Source organism: Styela clava, chromosome 13, assembly GCF_964204865.1.
Source record: "Styela clava chromosome 13, kaStyClav1.hap1.2, whole genome shotgun sequence".
In the NCBI taxonomy this organism is placed as follows: domain Eukaryota; kingdom Metazoa; phylum Chordata; class Ascidiacea; order Stolidobranchia; family Styelidae; genus Styela; species Styela clava.
The window spans coordinates 19,065,874-19,092,699 of record NC_135262.1 but is presented as its reverse complement, the minus strand read 5'-3'; the positions used below and the strand labels follow the sequence as shown (position 1 = coordinate 19,092,699).

Sequence of the window (26,826 nt, the reverse complement as noted above, 5' to 3'; positions counted from 1 at the left end):
CCTTGACATTATTTGAATCTTGAATTGAGCAGTTCAAACAAAATAATAACAAATTAATTAATGGATCTTTCAAATGGAAAAGAGGAGGAATCTGCAGATGTTCTCACTAACCAACTGAAAGGAATGTTGAAAATTAATGGAAATTCGGGAGGTCAGTATTTAATAAGATTAAATATAGCCAGTGATGCAATTCAAAGTTTTAAAAAAAAATTTTGTGCTAAACTCTGGTTTCCTTATTTCAAAAAATGTATGTGTCACTAGTTTCAATGTAAGCTACATTAATATCATGGCATGCTTCACATAAATAGGCTATATAATTTTTTATAAGTGTAACACAAGTCCTCTTACAAAATGCAATTGAGAAAACTGCAGCATAACTATATCTGTTTTCAGATTCTGAAATTCAAGAATCAGAACCCTCACCTAAAACAGAAAATTCTGAAGTCGATTCAAAGAAGGTAAAGTGGCAATACTCAAAATAATAAAATTTATTTTAGTCATATCTAAGTATGTTATAATCAAATAAATTGCTCATGTTATATATCTGTAATATGGGATTTGATTTTGAGAATTGAACAACTTAATGATTGAATATTCTCACAGATATTTGTTATTACAGGATGCTGTGGAAGAAGAACCTTCCGGATCATTGGATGTGGGTGGTTCTCAAAGAATGTAAGTAAGACTGAGAAAATATAGTTCTATTTTATATATATATATGTATAGTCATTCCATTTAAATGACAATTGTAGTATATACAGTTTCATTTTCTATTTTGATATATCCACATAAGTGCACTCCAGAAGTGTGTGTACCAATATGGAGGTAACTAATTTTGTTTGCCTGATTACATCAAGTTGTGTAGAGGGACTAGAGCTTATGGGCAGGGGGTATATTCACTTGGCTAACACAGACAGTCCCCGAACTCTTAATAGAACTAAAATAAGCAAAATCGGACTAAAAGTATGGTGTAACCCTAACCTGGTACACACACTACCCACATAAGGGCACTTGTGTTTCAATCACATCATGATAAATTTACAGGAACATTATTAAATCATTCATACGAAATCCTACATATGGCTCGTTATCTACTTCAAGGAAAACCTACTTAATGCAGCTTCCTTTTGATATTGCCTAATTGTATTGATTCCTAATTGCTGGATTCAGTGCTTTGACTTTGGTATATTTGATTAAACCATTTAAAATTGATTTTGCATGGCATATTAATGTTTTATATAGTTTTATAATATGATAGTCTTTTTGCAGTTCTGTATAACTGGAAATTTTAATGTGTAAATATCATATTCTGAAAAAATGTACGCCATTAGGTATGAATATTAAATATTGTAGTATGCTTTTCAAGTCAGTTTCCAAACGAGTTGAATTTCAATACATGTGTCTAAAAAAATATCAAATTTAGTATTCTATCACTGCCATTCTGTTCTGACATGAGAATACGCAATTTTATCCATATATAAATATATTTCATTTGTATATCATTTAGTGATCTGTCCCAAGTAAAAGATGGTGAATGCGTTTCCATATATGGTGATCAAGTCTCAATAATAACAAGCGGAAATGCCGATATGGAAGCAGATACCTCTGGAAGTGACAAGGTGCGAAGTTTAGTTATTATCTGCAATCTTGCTCCCTGTGATATTATTTATCATATTTTTTGATTATCATTGATTTTTTTCAGGTCAGAATTAGTCCAATCACAAAGTTTGAATGGGAACACAAATATTATCCTGGAACATTGGTATCCGTAACAAACGACTATACAGCATATGCTATTAAAAGTATGTTTTCATTATATGTTTATGAATTTGTGAGACTCTGATGTAATTTGAATTTTATTCGTATATTGAAATTTTGAAAATTGTTTAGGTCGATCATATGCAGTTCGTGTCATTAGTCGGAAAAACACATCGGATCGTTTGTTACTACGTGGATTTACTGCTCCAGTGTGCGATGTTGCTTTTGCTCATCCGACATCTTCTCTCATATCAGCAGTTGATGAAGAAGGAAATTTTATAATTTGGCAACTATCACAAAATGGGGACAGCACTATGTATGTCAACAATAAGTGCTTGAATATCAAGCAATTTCTGTAACGTTTCGCCTGACCAAAATCAGACTTCCTCAGGTGTGAGGAAGTCTGATTTTGGTCAGACGAAACATTACAGAAATAAATTTGTGTTAGTGTGCAGCAGGACTCAGCATGGTATTTTTATTCTTGCCACAGCATCCTTGCATTATATGCATACACTAGTACAAATGCATTGAGAAAGGATTGGGAGTTAGTCTTGTGCAATCTCTACTGATAGTTATAATTTCTATTACTAATAATATTTAGGTCTACGAAAAAACTTCATGTGAAGTCTTCAGATCCGAGTGCTAGCCCGTATCACAGATTAGTATGGTTAACATACATGCATTGTGAAATAGATGGCACTAATCCGGAAGAAGAATTATTGAAATTAGATGATGACACGGAGGCTGATCCACTAAATCAGAGGAGACTTCTTGTTGTCACTCATGGAAATATTGTGAGTTTAGTGTTGATTTCTTGCTCATATTGATGATATTGAGGGTTTTAAGGCAAAATAATAAAAATTGAAATTTCAAATTTTTTTTGAATATCTCCAAAGAAATAGGTGCTATAGTTTGAAGCAATATTCACCAAAGTACCCCAAAATCACAAATAAAATTTTTTTTTATTGGAATGGCTTTTTCAAAATTCTATAATATATTGACTAGTGATATAATGATATATGGCCAAGTTTATAATTAGATTTTAGCATTTTTAAATGTTACAAACAAAATTGTGCAAACTTCGAAATCAAAACAAATCTAAAATAATATCATGCATAATATAGATGATTTTCATTCTCATTTGTAAGTAACCTTTAATCTTATTATATTTGTATACTAATATTCAATTCTATTCAGGTTGAAATATGGGACATTAATTGTGCATTTGAAATAGCTCACGATGATGAAAATGAAACTGACAGATCAAAATTGTCATCAACATTTATGACAATAAAGGGACATGATGATGTAAGAGAGAATAATAACTTGATATTTTAGTATTTTCCTTTCAAAATTGAATTACAGTAGCTATATAGACTGGCGCAGTGTGTTGATATTGTAATATTTGTACTATTTCGTTTTGTCTATTTCTGGCAACACTGCCTGTTAACTTCTTTCATTGTTATTGTTTTACGCTTCATTGATTTTGTATCTGCTGCTGGCTTGGGATGATTGCAGCATGGGTGCTGTGCAAGCTAATATATATCTATTCTGATCGTGTAATATAAGGTTGTATTATATGATAATAGTCGAATTAACATTGGTAGCAGAGGAAAATGACTGCAAAACAACTTCAACCACCAAAGTTTGGTGAAGATTTGACCTACATGGAGTGGGTAAATAAACTGGACATGTGGAAAGCGGTGACTGAGATACCGGTGAAAAAACAAGGAATTTTGGTGCGACTTTTGTCTTTAGATGGCAATTCTAAAGCTGAAAAGGCTGTTTCTGATCTAACAGCGGATGAACTGAATGTGGATGATGGTCTAAGCCTACTTATTGAAAAATTGGATGTTGCTTTCAAATCAGAGAAGACTGATTTAGCCTATGATGCATATACTGCATTTAATTCCTACACTAGGCCAGCCGGTCTAGCAATGGCTGATTATATATTAGAATTTGAGCATTTGAATTCTAATTTGGTAAAGTTTGATATGAAATTGCCTGATGCAGTTTTGGCATTCCGAATTATGGATGGTGCACTATTAACTGAAGAACAAAAACAGCTTGTATTGACAGTTGGCAGTGATTTAAAATATGAGTCAATGAAATCTGGATTAAAAAGAATTTTTTCAAAACATAATTGTACCGGTAGCACCGGAGGAAGTTTGTTGTCTTTATCACAAACAAATGATGCATTTGTGTCACAAGGTGCAGCTTCAACTGAACTACCGATACCGGTAACTTCAAGAAGAAGATATACTGGGAATACCGGTAATAAGTTTACCAGGAAATCTGATTATCAGGTGAAAAGTAAAAAGGATTTTGATCAAAACATGAATCCAATTGACAGAAATGGCAATATATCAAGATGTTCCATCTGCGACTCAAAAATGCACTGGGCTCGCAAATGCCCTCATCAAAATCGGGAAGTTTTCTGTGCTGATGACTCGGATGATGAAGAATGTGAAAATGTGCAAATGGCATTAATGACCAATGAAAACTGTCAAGAAATCTTCATTTCAGAAAATGCTGAATATGCTATAGTTGATACCGCATGCACAAAAACTGTGGCAGGAAAAACCTGGTTTGAGAAATACATTGAACTTTTGGAGCCTGAGATGCGCGAAAACATCAAGATATTTCCCAGTAGTCGAACCTTTAAATTTGGAGATGGCCGCACTGTTAATGCTATTAAAAGAGTAGTAATTCCCATTCAAATTGGCCGTAAAATTCTGGAATTGGAAGTGGAAATCATAGACACCCATCTTCCATTGCTGATGAGTAAAAGATCTCTGAAGAGAGCAGAAACTCACCTGAATATGAAGAATGATACGGCTATGATGTTGGGACAGGAAATTGCACTCCATTTATCAAATAATGGCCACTACACAGTCAAAATACTGCCTAGGAAAAGGCGTTCAAAAGGTCACAAAACTGAAATTTTATTATCAGAAAACGGGTCAAAAAGTTACAGCAAAAATGATATATTGAAAATTCACAAACAATTTGGGCATGCATCGAAAGAAAATATGAAAAGATTGATAACTAATACTGGAAAATATCGTCCTGAATATAGTCAGATTATAGATGAAACAGTTGATAGATGTGAAATATGCACCAAATATAAAAGGCCTTGTCCACGTCCTGTGGTTGGCTTATCTTGGGCTACGGATTTCAATCAGACTGTAGCATTGGATCTCCATCAGTTAGAACAAAATGTGTGGTACCTCCATATTGTAGACGAATTTACTCGTTACAGCAGCGCTGTTGTCATTCATAATAAAAAGACTTCCACGATTGTTGAAAAATTCATGCAACACTGGATTAGCATATTCGGAGCACCAAACCGAGTACTTTCAGATAATGGTGGAGAATTTGATTCTGCTGAATTTCATGATATGTGTGAGAATTTTGGCATCAAAATTTCTACTACTCCGGCATATTCTCCATGGAGCAATGGACTGTGCGAGCGTCATAACAGAATTCTTTCTGAAATTCTTCTCAAGGTGAGAGATGAAAATAATTGTAATTGGGAAACAGCTCTGGCTTGGGCACTTAGTGCTAAAAATAGTCTTATCAATACTAAAGGATTTAGCCCCAATCAACTTGTTTTCGGTAGAAGCATCAGACTACCATCTGTTATTCATGAAAATCTTCCAGCACTAGAAGGAACAAGTACAAGCATGTATGTGGCAAAAAACATATTGGCTCTTCATATTGCTCGGAAAGCATTTATTGAGTCGGAATCATCTGAAAAGATTCGAAGGGCACTACGAAAACAAACGAGAGAGACGGTTGATGCCTTCACAAAGGGAGAGTATGTGTATTATAAAAGAGATGAACAACAGAAATGGAAAGGACCTGGACGTGTAATTGGTCAAGATGGGCCTTTAATCTTTATTCGGCATGGAGGCCAATGTGTGAAAGTGCATTCTTGCAGAGTCCAACATGTGGCGGAACCTACCGAGATGACTATTTTGCCTGATAATTCCAATGACAAAAATAAGGCTCCAATATCACAAACTGCTCAAGCAGATGTTAGTGACGTCAGTGGAGATGATTCAAATACGAATGTTACAAACAGGGACGATGACAGTGATATTTCATGTCACTTAGCAAGAGGTAAAATTGTCACATATTCGCATGATGGTATGGATTATGAAGTGGAAATTATAAGTCGAGCTGGAAAAGCAACTGGAAAATATAAAAATTCTTTCAATGTGAAATATCGATCACCAGAAAGCATTAAGGGAAATACTGGATATGTTGATTTTGAGCAGGTCGAAAACCTACAAGAAGAACTCCAAGCACCTACAGAAAATGTTCTGGTTACAAAAGATTTTAACTTTGACGACGCAAAATTATCAGAGTTAAAAAGTTGGAAAGAAAATAATGTTTATGAAGAGGTTGACAACACTGGACAAATAACTATTTCAGTACGATGGGTCTGTTCTCTAAAATCTACAGAAGATGGTGTTGTACCTAAAGCACGACTTGTGGCAAGAGGCTTTGAGGAAAACAATGACAGTGTCTTAAAAGAATCGCCAACATGTTCTAAAGATTCCCTCCGCTTGCTGTTGGCAATTGTCGCTCAGAAAAAATGGAAATTGAATACCATTGACATAAAGACTGCCTTTCTGCAAGGCGAAAATTTGGATCGTGAAATATTCCTGGTTCCCCCTAAAGAAGCTGGCTCCAACAAACTCTGGAAACTAAATAAGTGTGTTTATGGACTGGCTGATGCATCTTTGAAATGGTATAAAAAGCTCAAAGATTTTATATTGAATAATGGGGCAAAAATGTCATGCGGAGATTCTGCTTTATTTCACCTAAACAGTGATAACAACTTGCATGGAATTATGGGAATTCACGTTGATGATATCATTTGGGCTGGAACACAGAATTTTGAAAATACATTTATAACAAGCTTACGTTCCACTTTTCAGATTAGTCGTGAGAAAAACGAGGCTTTTAAATATCTTGGTCTTAATATTCAACAAAATAAAACAGCAATAACAGTGGATCAAGAAACATATATTGAGAGTCTTAAAAATTTTACATCAAGTTCAAATGAAAATGAGTTGAATGAAAAAGACAGGGATGCATTGAGAGCTATAGTTGGTCAATTGCTTTGGACATCGAATCAAACCCGGCCAGATGTGAGTTATGATGTCTGCCAACTTGCCACAAATCTAAAAGAAGGCAAACAGAAAGATGTTCATCATGCCAATAAAATAATTAGAAAACTGAAAGCTCGAGAAATGAAGCTGAAGTATCAATATCTGGGAAAAGACCAATCACTCAGGATTGTGGTATTTGCAGATGCTGCATATGGGAATTTAATTGATGGAGGTAGTCAAGGTGGACACCTAGTATTTCTAGTTGGAGATGATGACAAATGCTCATTGCTAACATGGCAATCGAAACGGATTCGTAGAGTGGCCAAAAGCACTTTGGCAGCTGAAACACTTTCACTATCTGACGCCGTGGATAATGCTGTATTTGTTAAGAGCATGCTGTCAGAAATTTATTTTGCAAACTCATTCAATATACCAATTTATGTAATGACAGATAATTGCTCACTTCGAGATGCATTATACTCCAGTAAAAATGTTTCCAACAAAAGACTTCGAATTGAAATTGGAATGCTCAAAGAAATGATTATGAAGAAGGAAATTTGTGGCGTAGAATGGTTGCAGTCAAAATATCAGTTAGCTGATGTGCTCACAAAGCATGGGGCTTCTTCAGAAAGATTAGTCTCTATAATTTGTGATGGACTACTTTACCTCTGTTAAACTAAAAGTTAAAACAGAGTGAATATGTTGATATTGTAATATTTGTACTATTTCGTTTTGTCTATTTCTGGCAACACTGCCTGTTAACTTCTTTCATTGTTATTGTTTTACGCTTCATTGATTTTGTATCTGCTGCTGGCTTGGGATGATTGCAGCATGGGTGCTGTGCAAGCTAATATATATCTATTCTGATCGTGTAATATAAGGTTGTATTATATGATAATAGTCGAATTAACACAGTGGTGTGGCGCATCATACTAAGCGTTAGGAATATGCCTGTCCATCGCAACTCTGATTACTCTGTGTGGGTTCGCAGGTTCGAAATCCATGCTGGGATATTTATGTGCGAGAGGATTGCTGGGCTCCTCACGCCGTAAGGTGGTTCACGTAACCATTCTTCCAGAAACAATTCTTTGGCTAACTAATCCCATACTAGACATGGACTGGTAACCAGACGAGAGGCCGTGGACATATTATTTAGCCATCTTATCGGCTTTCCTCTCTCCAAGATAGATATGTAAATTCTATCCCATCCTACAGAGTTTTTACTGAAATGTGGCGATGATTTGTGTGTGTCTAACATTGACTCCATTCTAAATCAAGTCAGTAATAGCATGCAGGCCAACTTTTCTCGAAATCGGAGATTTTTGTATTTGAAAAAATAAAAATTTGTCAATATTTAGGTAATAACTGACTGTGAATTGTCACCAGAGGGCAGTGTTGTTGCGGTCGCTAGTCATGACGGATATGTGAAGTTCTGGCAAGTTAGTATAGAGAGTACAGAAGAACCAACGTGAGTAGTATATTATCAACACGTTTTTCTATCATCTGCTCTCATAAGCACCTTTACGACAAATTAGAATTCTTTTTCAGATGTCTGCATCGTTGGAAACCTCACGGTGATCGGCCAGTATCTCTCGTCACATTTTGTGATGATAGGAAACAACCACAACTGGTGTAAGCTATATATAAGATTTAAGCTATTTCTCTAGTTACAGATAGATAATTATGAGGGTTTCAGTACTTAGCCTAACCCAAGGCTTCTTAAACTGGGACCACGGTTGTCTGGGGCTATAATCCAGTGGCTATAATGAGGCCCACACTGGTAACAATCCACGATAACAATACTAATTTAAAGCAAATTGACTGTGAACTGTCTAATTCTTTGGCTGTAATGCATGCATTCAATCGCTTTCGGTTGTCTGCTTTTAATTCTTCAGCGCGTGGCATAAAATAGCTGACGGGAACTTGTTTAAAAGTGAAACTAGGTGTTTTTATGGAAGAGCATGTGGTCACAAGTTGTGAAGCTCTTTTTTGGAAGGGTCCACAGATCGTGAAAGTTTGAGAACCAATGGTCTAACCTGTCTATGTGAGGAAGTGACCAATTGCTATTTAAATTTACACTCGGCTACTATGTGTGGGATTACACGCAATTGGATTTTTATATTAATTGCTGATCATAGTGATTCACAGTATTTGTGCAGTTCCTATATTCAGGTAAATGTGAGAATAGCTAATTCGTTTGTTATTCCAGATGCACAGGAAGGTGTGGTTTATCGTGGGTATAACAAAATGTTGTTAATTGTTCCTATTCCAGGTTGTACTGGAGGTTTATGTTGACTGGTTGCAGCCAAAACAATGAATTGAAAATCTGGTGCACTGTGTCATGGACTTGTCTTCAAACTATAACTTTCGAATCTCCTCCTGTGACTTCATCGTCATTACCTGCATTGAAATGCGGTCTCCATGCAGCTTCTGATTATCTCATTGTTTCAGACATTAACAGAAAGGTAGAGTTAGCTGATTTGCTATTTATATTAATTTGTTCTTGCTTGACAATAGTTCAGGTTGTCATGTATGTATGTCATGTAAGGTATTGTTTCCATGTTGGTGCGTTCATTAAATAAGAGCAGAATTAATAAAAAAAATCTGGGTCATTGAGTTTTTAAATGGTGCTCCGGACACAGCTGTATACAAGCAGCTAATGATATCTGGATAATATGTAAAGAAGACCGGAAATCCTCCCAATTCTGCATAGCATAACTAATTTATTACACCCTGGGTGTAGAATAGGAGGTATAGAATTTGAACTGAAAATATGTCTGCCAAGACAGTTGAGTATACCTTTTTAACCATTGTATCACCCAAAATACTTCTAATATGGTGTCTTCTTATTTTAGATTTGTTTTAAAATTCCTATCTTCAATTATTTTTATTGCTTATAAAATTCTGTGTCAATAAATATATTATTTATTTAATAAGTGATAATAGTCAACGTGTGGCTATTTTAAATAATTTGAAATTATGTTATGTTTTATCAGGTTATGTACGTCATGGGTTGTGTCACTGACCTTGAACAAGGTCGTGCTTCATTAAATTCTATTGCGCAATATTTTTTGACAACACCACTTCTGAGTTTTGCAATTGTGGATGCTCAGAAATATAAATTTAAGAATCTTGTTGCGATGGATGAAGAGGAAACTGAAGATAGAAACGGAGAACAAGCGGAAGCAGCTCATGGTATGACTATGGAATTAAGTTTTATCTCTTGCTTGAATTCTATGTGAAATTTTCTTCAGTCTATGGTAAAATTGGCTTCTAGGGTTGCCAATTCTGGGTACGATCTTACTAATTTGATTTTATCAACGATTTCCGAATTGAATCTTTCCAAACCTGGAAGTCTCAACCCAAGCTATTTTTTAAGTTAAGCCAGGGGTCACCAAACTACGGCCCGTGCTACGTCAAACTACGCGACGTCATTTTATCCGGCCCGCGGCGTCATTTTATCCGGTCCGCAATAACACACAAAAATGGCTAAATTTTTTTCCAAGGGAGATTTTCACGAGCATCGTCGTCTTTGTTTATTTCGTAACATTGGCCAATCGGCAAGATGCAAAAAAGTGACATAATAATAGGCCTTTCCGCATCCGCTCAGACACTTTTGTCACCCTGACAGATTTTCAGTCGTGGTTGTAAACAAAACTTCGTTTTTGCGACTTTGAATGCTACCATAACGTAACGTTTTCTGCGATACACTTGTACACTCGTGGCGCGTGCTTTTGACGAAACTGTTTGTTTTTTGTGCTAAAATAAACGTAGAATGTGCATTTTGTGCAGTACTGTAATCCCTCGCGTACTGATCCAATTTCAAGAGCCACACTAACTTTTGTACTGCTTTAATGCGGATATTCATGTAGGTATGTTACAAAAAAATTGAAGTCCATCCGATTTAAATAAATACTGCTCCAGTGGAAAGATCTGAGTAAAAATAGAAAACAATACCAAGTTTATAATAAACGGTCAAGAAATAACGGAGATATCGGAATTTTAGTACCGCCCGACAGGCCAATTTTTTCCATAATGATTGTATTACTTTTTTGATAAGAACTGAACTAAATATGGAAAAATAACACATATCAATCACTAATCTTTCGATGTGCGTCACATCTATGGTATATTGAGACTATTTCAGAATTTTATTCTGGCAAGTGGCAACGGTCATTGACACCGCCGAAAGATCGTCGCAAATAAACGCTGGAGTTGTTCATGATAGTTTGACAGTGGTTCATTGTGGGTAATAATTAACGATGTGCTGATTGTACGAACTTCATAAAAATTGTATCAAGTTAGGAAAGAAATACACACGTCCACATACATTTTATTGGTGTCCATAGACAATATCATTAATTTGCACTACGTATAACTGGAGCGTAATTTTTAAAAGCGTCGAATGTTGGGAAATTTATGCGCTAATGAAAAAAATCAAATACCAGATAATAGTTGTTTATTTTATCTAAATTATGTCAAAATTTCATAGAATTCCAAGCTACAGCAGGTTTTTACAGCTCGTTTTTATGAGAGGTATTTCAACTCGGCGTAACGGTACTTAGCAGACCGTAGTAGTATAAATTTATGAGCAGACGGGATGCGTACATTTTTTGCCGAGGATTTTGTAACATTTCTAATTCATGACAGCAACGTTTTGATAACAGCTAAACTCAGGATAATTGTCTAGATATAGAAATCTTGTTAATTTTTTTCCTAGGATGTTCTCGATCTATATTCTGCGATATTACCAACATTTGTGAATTTATTGTATTGCATTGACAAAAATATTCATCCGGCCCGTTTCAACACAATTTGAGTCATACCCGGCCCGCGGTCAAAAAAGTTTGGTGACCCCTGAGTTAAGCTATCAAAGTCACAATATAATAAGCGCATAATTATAATAGAAAAAACTGACAAAGGAATACTGACACACAAACGTGTTATATAGCAAGGATGGCAAACTCATTTTTACTGAATGGGACACATTTTAAATTTTTATCATAAAGAAGAATGCTGCTGATATTCCGATTTTCCCTTCCAGTGATTAGCGAATGTTCAGCGTTAGTTTCTCTTTTTAAATCGCCTTTTTTTCTGACTCTTGTAAATCAGATATTCAAATTAATGCCCTTTTTCAAGTTTTTCGTGTTTCTGCACCCTTAAAGAGCCTTTGTTCTGTTAATATATTTGTTTGATCTTCCATATTAATTACTTTTCATTCATGTGCAACATAGATTCTGATGATGAAAATTCAGATGACGATGATGGTGAAAACAACACTGATAAACAGAACAATGATGTTGAAAAAAGAATCAACGGAGTTCTCATTAAACTTGTGTCAATTCATACAAAGTAAGATATTGCTTGTTTTTTTTGTTGGTTACTGGTTGCTTCAGAAGTGTGTGTACCAATATGGAGGTAACTTATTTTGTTCGCCTACTTTACATCAAGTTGTGTGAAGGGACGGAAGCCTATGGGCAGGGGGTATATTCACTTGGTTAACACAGACAGTCCCCGAACTGGTAATAGAACTAAAATAAGAAAAATCGGAATAAAGTTAGGGCCTAACTCTAGCCTGGTACGCACACTATGGGAGTACCAATTACTGTACAGTTTACCATCAGTCAAAGCTCTCACTTTCTGACATTTACTATAGTAGACATAGAATATCCACAACAAGAAAACTTTACCACCAGCATGGTGATGCCTGTATGTTTAAAAAATTTCATTTCTTTCTTGCTAGGAGTTTACAAAGCCTTGATATTCGATTCATACCAAATACTTTGGCAAATGATGATTCAATGGGATTGAGTACGTACAACACTGTCTCAGATGAACTAAGTGAGTTATTACTTAAGTTATGTAACCAATGTATAATAGTTTCAGACAAATTTCTTTTTCATTTCGCAGAACAACTTATTCCAAATAGATTCCAAATGATTTTTCGACATTTAGATATATTTATTCATATGTAGTTTTCCTGAACAAGGTGGGATTCTTCACCTATTATATGTTACTTTTATTAACAGTTAAAAATGCTAAAAAATACTATGCGCAAATTTTTTCCCAAGAACTTTAGTTATGTGGAGTTCACTTCATCTTAACTGTTTTTGGATCTTTCTTATTCTCAGTCGTGTTGTCTATCTGTTTAGCTGTAATGTATTGTCTGAAATGCTGGGCCGATCTGGTTGAAATTTTTCATGTGGGTTATGCTGTCACTCTGGTAATTTGCGTTTCATCGAAAGTCCGGATTGGTGTTTCGTTTCCGTTGCATCAGCAAAAAAACATGATCGTTGAGAAATTTCTAGTTTTTTCACAATATGTCGCCAATACCTCGTAAACTACCTCGAAAATTAAAATTCTAAGATAGCTACCCCGCTCAGAAGTGAAAACAATTTCAAACAAGCCATTTTTCATATCGCTAATCAATAAACCAGCCTCAGGAATTTTATTGAATGTGACTAATTATTAGCCGCTGTATACTGCTCATAAAAAGGATACCACGAGACACGCAGCGTTCAAAAAGAACTGGCATTTCGGTTCCCCGGCCACTGCAGTATGTTGTTGTTAAAGGTGCAATTTTGCATGGATGGTAGCGATTCACTGAAGTGCGGGCCGCCTCATGTATCAGCTTGGGTGCCTACCGGCATGTCTTGATTGTATTGAAATGTACTGCTTCTAATCTTGTGTTAACACTAGAAACACTAGAGTTAGTTATAGTGTCAGTTACTCTTGGCCCATAGTTTCACTCCGGCAAATATCCATAATTTTTTTTAATTTTCTATACTTTTTCTGTTTTAGACATTGTGAGTGTTGATGAATCATTATCTGTAATTTCACCTTCACTCGACAATGGACAATCTATGGATGACTTGATGGAAGTTCCTCAACAAGAGGAAGAAGATGAGGAGGAAGGAGATTCAAGCAAAAATAAAACTGCTCTCACAGCGAATGAAGGTGATCAATCAACATTATTAGCTGTTGATGAAACAGATATGACAGAGAAAGGTCAGTTTCAAGTTTCGGTTTGACAAAGGCTCTGTGCATACAAACAACGATATTTAAGGGACTATGATTATTAGGAAGGACTGGAACCTTCTCAGTTCGCCTACCCAATTTATTACACCCTGAGTAAGTAGGGTCAGTAAGTTTGGCCCCTGGTCCAAAAACCTTGCCCACTTCTGCTCTAACTTCCAGGCTGCGATGAATATCGAGAGAGTTGAGTGAGAATCCCCCACATTTGTTTATTTTGATTTTTAGATGAAATGCAAGAAAGCGCCAAGTCTGTCGCGGATCCCATTTCTCTTTCAACCAATGAACCAATCCGCACAACTGTCATGGATCTTGTTGGTGATGTCACAGATGAACTTCCAGTTGCACACTCTTCACCCAGTGGGGGAAGGCAATATAGCATGCAGGAGGATTCGTTAAACAGGGGGCAGGGTGAGGGTGAAGCTTCTGCTTCCCCAGACAAACCTGACAGTCATCCTGTGTTACTGACTCCAGAAGCTTTCACGTCGTCACTGAAAAAGGTGTTGTGCTGTGTTCAGATCAAATTTAAAATAAATTTTTCTTAATCATTTCAATTTCAGTTTGTATAATTTCGGACTCAATGACATAATAATTGATGCAAAAATGCAATCACAATTATATATATATTTTTTTAAATATTGAACAAACAAAAAAAAAGCAAAACCACTGAAATTTTCAGGTTGTCCAATTCCATACTACAGTAAAAGTAATAATTTTTTGTTTGCCTCCCCAATCTAGAAATGAAGTTTTATTCAATACATCATTTTATTCATGACAGAAATCAGTTACTTTAGTACCTAATTTATGACTATTTATGTTTCAGCCTGATGATTTGGTGTCTGTTGACAGTACATTCACTCATGTTACACCATTCAGTGTTGATCATCCTTCCTTGTTCGGATCAGAAATAAATAAATCTATGCAAGGTCAGATTATATTTGTTTAATAGTCTGAACTGAAGTCTGTTGACGCTAGCTAGAGACTATAGTTGATATTTTTAATTTTAGAATCAACCCACCAAAAGTCTCCACTCTTGCCAACTTCATCATCAATTACGCCTCCACCCCCAACATTTCCATCTAGTGTTAATGCTTCTGGTAATGTCAAGGGTATGTTGTTCAAATCGCCAGAATCGGAATCACCAAAAATACAATCAACAACACCGCTTGTATCGTTAAGCACATCACAGGCTTCTATTGAAATGGGTGAGTGTAGACTTAATACCAGTGGTGGGCAAGGTTATTGGACCAAGGGTCAAAAATTTTGCCCACTCAGACTGGCAGGCCATGTAAGTGTGACGTAAGAAGTTACATTTTATGAACAATATTTACAGTGTCACAAAAGCAAATGCGGGAAACAATAAGCCTCATGCCAAAACTAAATTTAGTTTGTGGCAGCGCAGCACCACTCAGGTCAGATTGAACAACCCAACGGGTTGGATTTGGCTCGCCGGCCATAGTTTGTCTCTGTCTGTTTTATACTTTTCTGTTGTAACTTGCGACATTAAAATCTTTTTGTTAGACTTGACCCGAACCGATGTATTCGAATTTTAAAAATGTGCTTCAGCTTAAAATGTGACTCAAAATACAGAATCTATAAATTTCTTGGACCTCCTGAAGTATGCGCACCAAGATGGCGCACAACCTGAACTCAGGTTGTGTACCAGGTTAGGGTTCAGGTTATGCGACATCTTGGTGCACATACTTCAGGAGTACCAATTTCTTATTACTTTACGAAAATGAAGAAAATTGAAACACATGAACTTCTGTTTGTATATGCTTGTACTCTAATGTTTCAGTTTTCTGGAACGTTTTGCACAAAAGTTTTAAAAATTTTCCTGATTTCTGTATTTTTTTGAATAACTCTATATATCTTTTCCAACACTATCATGTTCAGTCTCAGGCTTCATTTATTTTCATTTTTTCTAGGGCCAACATCATCATACCACTCTATTTTACATTCGTTACCAATGAATGAACCGGGACCGTTTGGGGATGTGCAAAACACACGATTCATGATGTCCAAATCTAAGGTACAAGAAAGGATTTGAACAAATTTATATATTGTCAATTTATTTGACTTTTTTAATGATATTTTACCAAAAAAATATTTTTTACCTAGGATAAATCTCCTGATCTTATATCTTCTGCATCTACAATTGAAAATGTGATCGTGTCTTCCTCAGAAGCTAGAGTTCTGATTGGTGGCCCACTTGCTGGTGCAGTAGGTGGGAGTGGTGATTCATTATTTATGACAGGACATCCTAAAGTTTCTCAGGATTTTGATGCAGAATCGATAGGTTCAAGTAAGTGCATTGCTGTTGTAATTACCATAATTTGATATTCAAGTCGAAGTTCCAACAAAACCATAACGAAACTTTTTTTATATTCAATTTTCATTTGTTGTTTATTTGTTGTAAATGAAGTTTCGAAATTAAGGTTTACAGGTATTTTAGGTGTACCAGGGTTAGGGCTTAATTTTATTCCAATTTTCCTTATTTTAGTTCTATACGAGTTCGGGGACTGTCTGTGTTAGCCAAGTGAATATACCCCTTGCCCATAGGCTTCCGTCCCTTCACACAACTTGATGTAAAGTAGGCGAACAAAATTAGTTATCTCCATATTGGTACACATACTTCTTGAATGCCAAATTTTATAACTTGTGTTACGAATATTGGACAATTTATTAAATTTTTTGTCTAAATATACCTACATTTTTTCAAATATAGTAACTCTTTTATAGATACATCTAAGAAATCATCATCTTCAATGCCACCAATGTCTTCTGCACCATGGCCAAAAGCACCTGACGTCACAATGTCAAGACCTTCCATCAGAAAGTATAGTTTGCTTTTCATTATTGTTTTTTTCACTCATTGACTTCACTATTCATCAATGTCTTAAAATATTTGTTGTTAAAGGCCAACAAACTCGAGCACCACCCGAGATGATTTTCTCAGAGCGAGTGATTTATCTCAATCACAAGTTCTTGTGAGACCGGACTCAGTGCTGCATGCGGACCAACGGGCAGACGACCAAATTAAACCACAGTCTTCATATAGTGCTAAAATGGTAGAGATTTACATTTTTTCATGTTAATTTCACACTTAGATACTATTCCCCCTAATTGCCTCTATGCATGTAATATTATTGTACAGCACATTAATGTTTAGCTTTTCATATTCGCTGGTGTATTTATTAACTCAACATTTTTTTGTAAGAATTTTGCTAGTTAAAAGGTTTGTCAAGTCATGTCAACTGGTATTTTTTATATGGCGCATAAACACCTTTCCATGCCCTATATCGACAACCACTTGTATGTGAGAAATTACTTTTTCTGTTTGGAGGAATCGTAACGTTTCCGGTACCGCATAGTTCACTCAATTTATTTCACCTGGGCGAGGTGCATGGGATTTAAACTCGAGATGTGTAATCTGCGATGTCAGTCCAAGGCTCTAACTGCTGGGCACTGGAATTATGTTATGCAATTCTCATTTGCTATCATTTATGAACCAGGGCGCAGATTTGGTGGCGGCTATTGTGAATTTGCAAAAGCAACAAGAAGATTTGATGAAATCTCATCAAAAAGAAATTAACAAGAAAACAAATCAAATCATGAAAAATGTTGATGTTGCTCTCAAGAAGTTTGACCAACAACAAAGTAATATTTTATTTGTCTTTTACTTTTTGAGAAACAATTCGTAAATTTCAATGGAACCGAATACGTAAGTGCTGTTAAGAATTGAATTTATAAACATGTATCAGACGTCTAGTTATTTGCAGAGCCTCACCGATGTCACTTTTTGGCACAGATGCCGATATCAATATTTGCCGATAGCCTATATCTATAAATTCTCCAAAAAACCTGTAATGTATTATGATTTGCTACATATTGTCAAACGAAGGGCTAGGTTTGGCCCGTAGAGGGGTAAATTTTCGGGATTGCCTTCTAGAAAACATTTTCCAATAAAGCGCCCTCAGTTTTATTGGCTAAAACAGTATTTTTATTATTGGTGATTTAAGAGTCTTGCTGCACATTAACACAAATATATTTCTGCAACGCTTTGTCTGACCAAAGTCCGACTTCCGCGGCAATGCATTATACAACTATCAAGTGAAATTACTAAGGTCATAAAGGTTTTGTAAGATTTTCAGTTTCACAATGTGTTCTTCCAGCATTTACAATTGTTATTCAGCAACAGTCTGTCAAGTAAATAACAATATAAACATTCGTTAACAAAAATTACTTCTTCATACCAGATGAAAAGCTTGAACGAGCTCTAAAGAGCATGTCAGATTCCCAGCGTAAATTTCAGGCAGAAACTCGAGCAAATATGGCGTATGCGAACGAACAAGCTGTCGGTAAAATGGAAAGGAGTATTAAACATGAAGTAAAAAATACTGTGTTACCTGGTGAGCCTTCCTAATGTTACAAAACTTGTATTTACTGCCTATGAGAGTAACTGGACTCGTAGTGGACCTTTGGATCGTTTTGTTTTTATGTTGTTGTTCTTTGACATAGAATTTTATCGTTATGAAAAAATCACTTTTCTCTTTGATTACTGGACCAATTGCTTTGAAATTTTCAGTGGTTAAAGATTGAATTCTTCACTAGAAGGCTATTACTTTACTTATTCCTAAATTTTCTATGAATTCTATGAGAACTGATAATTCATTCAAAATGACGCTGTATTATTTTTACTTGTGGGAACACTGTTTGTAACTAATTTACAGCGGTCCCGCGATCAAATATCAGACTACAGGTACGGTACTGGTAAGTTACCTCACCGCATATGATTTTCGGGGATTTATGATAAAATATTTTGTTTTGCCCTCCGTGTCCATATATTTGAGCATCGCTCTTTTGTTTTATTATACTATGTTTTGTATCAAGGTTTGAGCAGAAGTCTTGATCCGCTTAAAGATCAACTTCACAGTTCTTTTGCGCAAAAGTTGACTGCAACTGATTCAGTTCTTAAAGACAGTTTGGGAAAGCTAGTGAGGTCAAAGGTGAGGTTGTATTTGATACCATTGAACGATTAACATAATGAGGGGTTGAGATGTTTTTCATCAAAAAATTTTTGACCAAGATTAGTGAAGATTCTTTTAACATTAATGATATTTCTCTGTGAAAATTTTGTTCGTTGAATCATATTCTGTTCGAAACATAGACTTGAACTATATTTCTGAACAGTCTTTCCATACTCCATTGGGCGCTCCAGAGTGTGTGTACCAATTTGGAGGTAACTAATTTTATTCGCCTACTTTACATCAAGTTGTGTGAAGGAACTGAAACCTATGAGCAGGGGGTATATTCACTTGGCTAACACAGAACCTGTAATAGAACTAAAAAAAGGAAAATTGGAATCAAATTATGGCCTAACCCTAACCTGGTACACACACTACGGGAGTACCCAATTGTGTACTTTTGTATCTCTCTTTAATCATGTCTGAATGGGATAATAACCAAATAGTTTGGAATTTGTTGCATTTAAAGAGAACGTTGATATCAATAAAACTTGAATTTAGTATAGAAAATCAACCAAGTCCATGCATCTGTAATGATTTGCTGCTAAATTAGCACGTCTAATATCCAGTCTGCCATGCCATATGTTCATGTCTTATCGGCATCGTTTTGGAATCAGTATAAAAAATCCTATTTGCCTCCAATATTTTTTGAAGGAAACTGTTGAAGCAATTGGGAATTCAACAGGTCGTGCAATTCAATCTCAAGTTCATTCCGCATTCCGTGATTCCTTCACACAAATAGTTGTTCCAATGATGGAGAAATCATGCAATAATATGTTCGTACAATTGTCCACAGTGTTTCAAAAAGGAATGGATGAAGGTGGGTTGAATTATTTGTAGGGCTGATAAGCTGGAGCCAAGCTCACCGTATTAGCGGAAACCGGTGCTACCAGAAATTTTAGCAGCAGTGGCTTCTAACCATTATTTATTTTTTCACATTCACAATTTTCTAATGCTTCGTACATACAGTAAACTCTGAGTTTTCAGCTTAAAATTTTGTAATAACAAAATACGAGACTTTCAGTCAGGGCATTCCTGATTTCAAACCACGCCCCCAGCCATAGTTATTCAAGCACATAATAAATCTTTTGATTATACAAGACTTGTGTGATGATATATTTTTAAATATTTATCATTGCTTTAGCTATTGTGCATTGAAAACCCTTTTCCAAGCAGCTTAATGACTTATAAATTATTATTAGAGAAAGTTTGTATGATATAACCCGGACTACAACCCTAGATTATACTTTTCACGCAAAACTTTTTCCCACAACTTTTTCCTTTTTTCTTAACTTATGAAAAAGAAAATTTTTTTTGTGATTCCAATTCTAGTTGTACTGAAGCTCGAGAAACAAATTCAGTCTCGAGTAAAAGTTGATTTGGATCGATTACAGTCAACTGAAAAACAAGCGAGAGAAGCAACGGCTGAATTGAGAGATGTAGCTGGACATGCTCGAACAAAAATTACGACAGCTGTAGAACAAGACATGCGAACACTTATAAATTCGGAAATGAAAAGGTACAACTACAAAAATATTATTCTTGTTTAAGATTTATCCTTGTTGCTTCCGCTGAATGGTATTGCGATGAACAAGTTTAAGCATATTTTAATAATAATGCAAAATGTTATTAGAATTTGTTGTTTTTGTTCGTCATAACATATTATATGACTAACTCGCTTTCTAAGGATGTCTTAGTAAGTGAGCGACTAAAATCAATTTCGTATTTACGGCCAAATCTCTTACGTAATGACCTCATAATTACAATATTTTTAACCTCCCTTCTAATCTAAATCTGCTTTTTGTCCAGTGCACAAGAAACCTTGATAGCAGAGATGTCTAAATCATTTCAACGACAAAATGAATTGGCTCTCAAAGAACAAAAAGCTTTGTTGACCCAATGCATTCGAACGACAATGGCGGAAATGCCTATTCAACAACATCAAATTCGCACAAAGATACCAGGAGACAAGACCAACCACCCGTCCACTCCTGGAAGATCACCTGGACCTCTTCGACCAACCTTTGAAATGCAACAGCAGGCGATTCTGAATCTTTTACATCAAGGAAATTTGAATTCTGCTTTCCAAAGAGTAAGTGATCTAATTAAAATGAGATTATTTTGGGTTACCAAGTTATCATTATGGATGTCTAAAAACAATAGCAGCTCTGTGCTGTAGCAGCTCTCTAGGCAGGCTACCACTAAGAGGTACAGGGCTTTGAAAGATGGTTTATTTTTTGACATGACCTACCCTTTTTATTGGCCATGTTCACAACACGACGTAAGTACTTCTAGATGGTGTGGCACAACCATTTTTGCATATGTTATTCCTAACCAGTGTTCCCTCTAAAGTGTGCGCGTGTGCGCGCGCACACAGCTTTCAGAGGCTGCGCACAAGCATAGATTTACTGCGCACTAGGGATGGGCCGGGATTCGGATCCGGACTCGGATTCGAGTCGAATCCAGGCATTTTTTGGACTCGGATTCGATTTCGAGTCCACGTCGTTTTTACCGAGTCTATAATCAATTCTGTTTTTACTAATTAACGCCTATGTTTGTACTTTTACCCCTATAAATCTCACTACATACCTTAACTAGTTGAAATTCAAGGTTAGATATCGTCACGCTAATAATCGAATTGCGTAAGTCATTTCTGGCGGTTTTGAGTTTTTTATAAAACAGGTATTTATGTAATGCTGCGCACCTGTCTGTTAACTCAGATTTTATTTTAAGAATTCCGAAACCCATAAAAATAGAGATTTTGTATAATATGCAAATTTGTTCAATTGTTTCGTCATAATGAATTATCACTGTTAACGCAGGACTATTGTGACGTCACAAAGGCAAAATAACCTCGGCCAAGGATTTTCGAGTTTTTGCATCTCAGATTCTAGCTTAGCGCTTATAAATTTCAATTTATACCACAGTATAGGAAGGCGTGCGCTTGTGATATTTACTGTCTGAGTCCAATTCACCTTGGTTGGCTTTAATATAAGGGTACATCGCTGTTTTATTCTTCATATTTAACTTTAGTCTTATTTCGGTGGATGTGCAGAGCGTGTTGTATTGATGAAATATATATTTTAAACATAAAAAATAATGTAATTGAAACAGATTAGCTATTTTGGGGATTAGACTTCGTATATACTAAGAATTACATTACGTTTTTGGATTGTTTGGTTTTCAGGACTGGTACATGTAGTCAAGTTGCAAAATTGCGTATGTCCCCTAGTCATAGACACATTTCTGCCTAAGTCACAGTGCGTCATTATGACGTCACATGACTGCGTCATACAAATTAACTTAAATCCGGATACGATCAAAAAATTCAACCATGGCAAATTATTGACTCTCAATGGCATAGCAATTTCATTAGGAAGTTTTTTACGTTTTTCTCAAAACTGCTAAAAATGACTTACGCAATTCGGTTATTAGCGTGACGATATGTAACAATATCACCCGTGTGTATTATAACACTCCTAATAAAAACGACGACAGATATCCAGATAATATACCGCAAGGTAAAAACTATTGATAGCTTATAACAATGATGCGCCAGTCGCCTTCAAACTATCTATCGTTTTTGGTATACATGTGGTACACAATAAAATATGTGTCAGCGCAATATTTTTGAGTTTTCGATTTGCGTAAATAAATATGAAACATGCGCTCGTTCAACCCAAGGGGAAATCTCACCAATACTTCTTTTAAATCGAGTTTATTACGTGCAATCTTTTCTCTAAAAAGGGAGCAATGGAAAGCATGGAGCGTTTCAGAACGTTTACATGAACTACTAAATTGCAAGCATTGTATTGACGACGAGTGGCATCTCTCTACCATTTGCACACGCGGCATAGTAAATTTAAGGCTAGAAAGATCTGAAATTATGGGAAAGCATTGTAGTCAAAAGCTTTTTATTTTCCTATTTGACATGTAAGAATTTCTAAATAGCCGCCCAGAATTAACGCAAGGTGGTGGGCTGGAAATCCAGTTCACAGCCAAGGCGCACATTGACCCACGTTTACGTTTGTATTATGGGCTTTTATGGCCGCCAAAAAAGACGAAAATATATTTTTATATTGATTCAACAGCTATCTGCGGAACCATTAGGCAAAAATATGAGCTACGACGTATGTTTGTGAGCGCGCGATGCTGTAGTATGGTCGAAAACGTGTTTTTCTACTTTTACATTGTGACGTCACGGACTCGGAGGATTCGATTCGAGTCCCTGACCTATTACTCGGATTCGTCGAATCTCTGTAATGCCGGACTCGTCCCATCCCTACTGCGCACAGACGTGTTTCGATGTAATGCAACAATGTTCTTGAATGGCAGCTTGAGAAAGTTTGTTGTTGGCCCACCCATTACCCGGTTAGAACGCCAAAATTTCTGAATTGGTTTTTGCACAAATGTTAGTCATTTCCAAAAAAGTGCGCACACACCAAAATTTCTGCGCACATATACTACAAAAAATTAGAGGGAACATTGTTCCTAACCCCCACCTGACTACGCCATTCAAATATTCCGTCACTTCGAAGTCACATTATCATAATAAGGCCTTCCAAACTATACTAACTGTTATCCAAGACTCGCAGACGATCACCCGATATGAGAGAGATCGCTGACGTAAGTGAGTTTGTTATCGTTGGCAAAGATGCCCATTCGGGTGATCGTAGGTATACTTTGGCAAGCTCTTTGACGTGATTGTGAGGTCGTAGTGACATAATCCTTGGATGACGGAGCCAGGTAGGGGTTAGGAATAACATATGCAAAATTGGTTGTACCACGCCAAATAGAAGTATAGAAATAGAACTTACGTTGTTTAGAGAACATGCGCCCATTTTATTACATTGATATTGAGTATCATACTTTGAATTGAGGTTTTTATAACTATCAATTGGGGTTGCACAGAACTGAATAAATACCTATCCTTTATTTATGGCTTTGATCTGGTTGATTCAAATGCCAGTATTGTAACTTGAAGGGATGCTTTAGTAAGACCTCGGTCACCTAACAACTATTACAGAAATACATTTTTGCTGGTGTGCAGCAAGACCCTTGCATCACATATAATGCTACCATAGCTGACTAGAGAGTATAGAACATTGCATTATATAACACGAAGTGGATCGTTTTGTTATTAAGTTTTTCTTCTTGTTGCGACCGTATGGAAAAATCGCTTTTTTCATTAACTACTGGACCAATTGCTTCGAATATTGCTTTTATATTATTCAAAAATTACCGTGGCCTATAAGGGAATCAATTTATTTTTGTGTGAGATGACGTCCTCAAATTTAAAGATTGCGCTCTTTTGTACCGGTATGGTACCGGTAGGCTCTGTGACAAACTGCATTCCGGAACTACTTTGTGTCCTTATATTTGAACATCGCTCTCTTGTTCTGTTTTACATTTTTATTTAATTGGGACGATTCATATTCATTTACATTCAACTATAGGCATTGACAGCCTCTGATCTTGCTTTGGTAATGTACGTATGTGAAACTGTTGATCCTGCAATAGTGTTTGGAACTGTTCCATGTCCACTTCATCAACCAATATTATTGTCTCTAATTCAACAATTATCATGTGATCTTGGACGCAACACGACAACTAAGATGAAGTAAGTGATTTCAATTTCAGACAAAAAATATATAAAATAGGATACAAATACAAGATGTAGGCAATAGAATAGTAAGTTTATTCGAGAATATTTCAATCAAGTAGGAGCACTAGAATTGTTTTATGGTCATGTTGTATCTGATCAGCTAGATTGCATGATATTCAAGTTATGCGAATAGTATGAAAGTCGTTCTACTGCAACGTTTCCCAACCGCAAAATTTACTGGTTTGGGGAAGGTAATTTTTCTTCATAAGTGTTTGAGTATTAGTAATATTGGGTTTTTCAGTATTGTTGAAATACATATTTATGTTGACGCTGATATAAACTAATCGAGGCTGAGTGCAAGTTGCGCATATTATTCACCGGTGAATGTTCCGCTGATGATTGAACTGTAAACGGAATTGGAGTATTTGTGTACTTTAAGGGGGTGTTAAAAGTCTCAAAATGGGCAGAGGGAGGAAAATTTCAAGAAAAGTTAGGAACCACTGCTGTATTGTAAATCAGGGGTATACAATGCGACCGGCGGGCCTAATGCGGACCACACACAAAATTTTTTCGGCCCGCGTAGAAGTGCCAATTTTGAATGGTGTGTGGCCCACAAAAGCAGTTTTTATTATAGTTTAATCTTTTGCGTGCGAGTGATCCAATTCCTCCGCGTTGCGAAGCCTATGACTGAGTCCAAACTATTATCTATGCATATGGCGCTACAATGCCCCAACAGCTAGCTTGTGCGATGCGTACAACGCATGTCCTACGATCAATAACAAAAATTGTTGTGCCTGCAAGTCTGCAACTACTAGAAAGCCTATATCAAATAAAGGTGCGGCCTGCAGTTTTATGCAGGTATTTGTATCTGGCCCTCCTGTTTTAAAGGTTGCACACCCCTGATATAAATAATTATAATTAAACTCAAATTCTCTTTAGATATCTTCAAGAAGCTGTCATGAATTTGGATTCATCGCATCAAGTTACGCAAGAACATATGCAAGGTGTCCTGGAGGCACTTGTCAAGAATTTAGAAGCTCATGTTGCTACGCTTGTGTCATCACCGACGGATGCATCTAATACTCCAGTCATAAAACAAATGAGGATGCTTGCCATGGCAGCGAAATCACTCATTTAATTAATTATTAAGTGCTATTCACACTCCTATCTCATTATATGTTTGGGATGAGAACTTGCCTTGTTCCTATTAGGAGAAAAATATAGTTTAACTGGAGTGACTAATTGAATGATCATCCATCCCAAAGGTCATTTTACAGACTTTCATAATGTTAAAATAATTGGTGATTATTGTTTCTCTTTAGTTAGAGATATTGCTTTTGTTTGTCAGTTTGTCCGAAATTTGATAATTAGTAATAAGTAGCTTATCCTAAACAAGCTAATTTTGGTACATTACTGCTTCCTAATAAACAGCTATTTATACAAAATACAATGATTGGATTGGTTGTCAATAACATCCATTGCTCAACTTCAATGATGACGTATCACATACAATGGTTTAAAAATCCTGTGCGAAGCTAACACTTTACAAGCGCAGTGCAGTTACTAGTTATTTCTGTTTTGTTTCAGCGATTTATTTGATATTTTCTTCATTTTTTATGTAAATCTTCACAGAAAATTTCATTCGTTTCACGTGCACAGGTTCACTAATTTTAATACTGCTTTCCATAATCGATTTATTGCGCAATGTATGATATCTTGTGATCCAAGGATTATGGTTGGTTGGTAGCATAGTTATTTCACACTTTGTAACAATTTTCTTTCGTGGTAGTTCTGATGTAAAACTAGGTCGATAATATTATGTATGATATTGCGTGAAGACCTAATTTTCAATAAAATTTCTACATTTTCTATGAAATGTGTGTAAATTCGCAAAGGCGAGGATACAGTTGACATCTGATCACATCCAACTATTTTTAGATAAAGCGTTTTTTTTATCATGCCTTGTTGGGTTCAAGATTAACTTGTGGTGAGTGCCGTGGTACGAAGTGTGAGGAATGCGCTGATATAGGAGGATAGGATTTACATATCAAGTGCAAGAGGATTCCAGGCCTCTAAGCCGCCACAAGTGTCTCGGTTACGGAGTCATGTGCCCAGTGGAGTTGTGTATTTTACACCCCCATAGAAAACGAATCGTATTAATAATGAGCGCAGTGCACGCCGATGTGATCCAGGTAATGTTTAATAAAAAAGATAGGTGTGGCGCATCGTGCTTAGCGTTAGGAATACGCTCGCCACCGCATCTCTGATTACCCTTCGTGGG

The 26,826-nt window shown here is 36.1% G+C and overlaps 1 protein-coding gene across 2 annotated transcripts; it reads left to right on the top strand.

The window, feature by feature from the left end:
- LOC120332444 (enhancer of mRNA-decapping protein 4-like) lies at positions 1-25,981 on the top strand. Of its 2 annotated transcripts, none has more exons than XM_039399688.2 (30): positions 1-151; positions 394-458; positions 620-675; positions 1,508-1,619; positions 1,703-1,802; positions 1,891-2,074; positions 2,360-2,552; positions 2,956-3,066; positions 8,240-8,349; positions 8,430-8,513; positions 9,154-9,346; positions 9,878-10,076; positions 12,116-12,233; positions 12,625-12,722; positions 13,683-13,838; positions 14,142-14,413; positions 14,737-14,839; positions 14,921-15,118; positions 15,842-15,945; positions 16,035-16,218; positions 16,656-16,752; positions 16,834-16,984; positions 17,429-17,573; positions 18,173-18,325; positions 18,807-18,922; positions 19,595-19,760; positions 20,273-20,459; positions 20,750-21,032; positions 24,397-24,560; positions 25,485-25,981. In XM_039399688.2, the coding sequence occupies exons 1-30, from the start codon at positions 61-63 to the stop codon at positions 25,681-25,683; spliced, it is 4,392 nt and encodes a 1,463-aa protein (XP_039255622.2). In that variant the 5' UTR covers positions 1-60; the 3' UTR covers positions 25,684-25,981. The 2 variants fall into 2 exon arrangements, with proteins under 2 accessions (XP_039255622.2, XP_039255621.2); XM_039399687.2 differs by having other exon boundaries at positions 13,683-13,889.
- Positions 25,982-26,826: the final 845 nt, after the last annotated feature.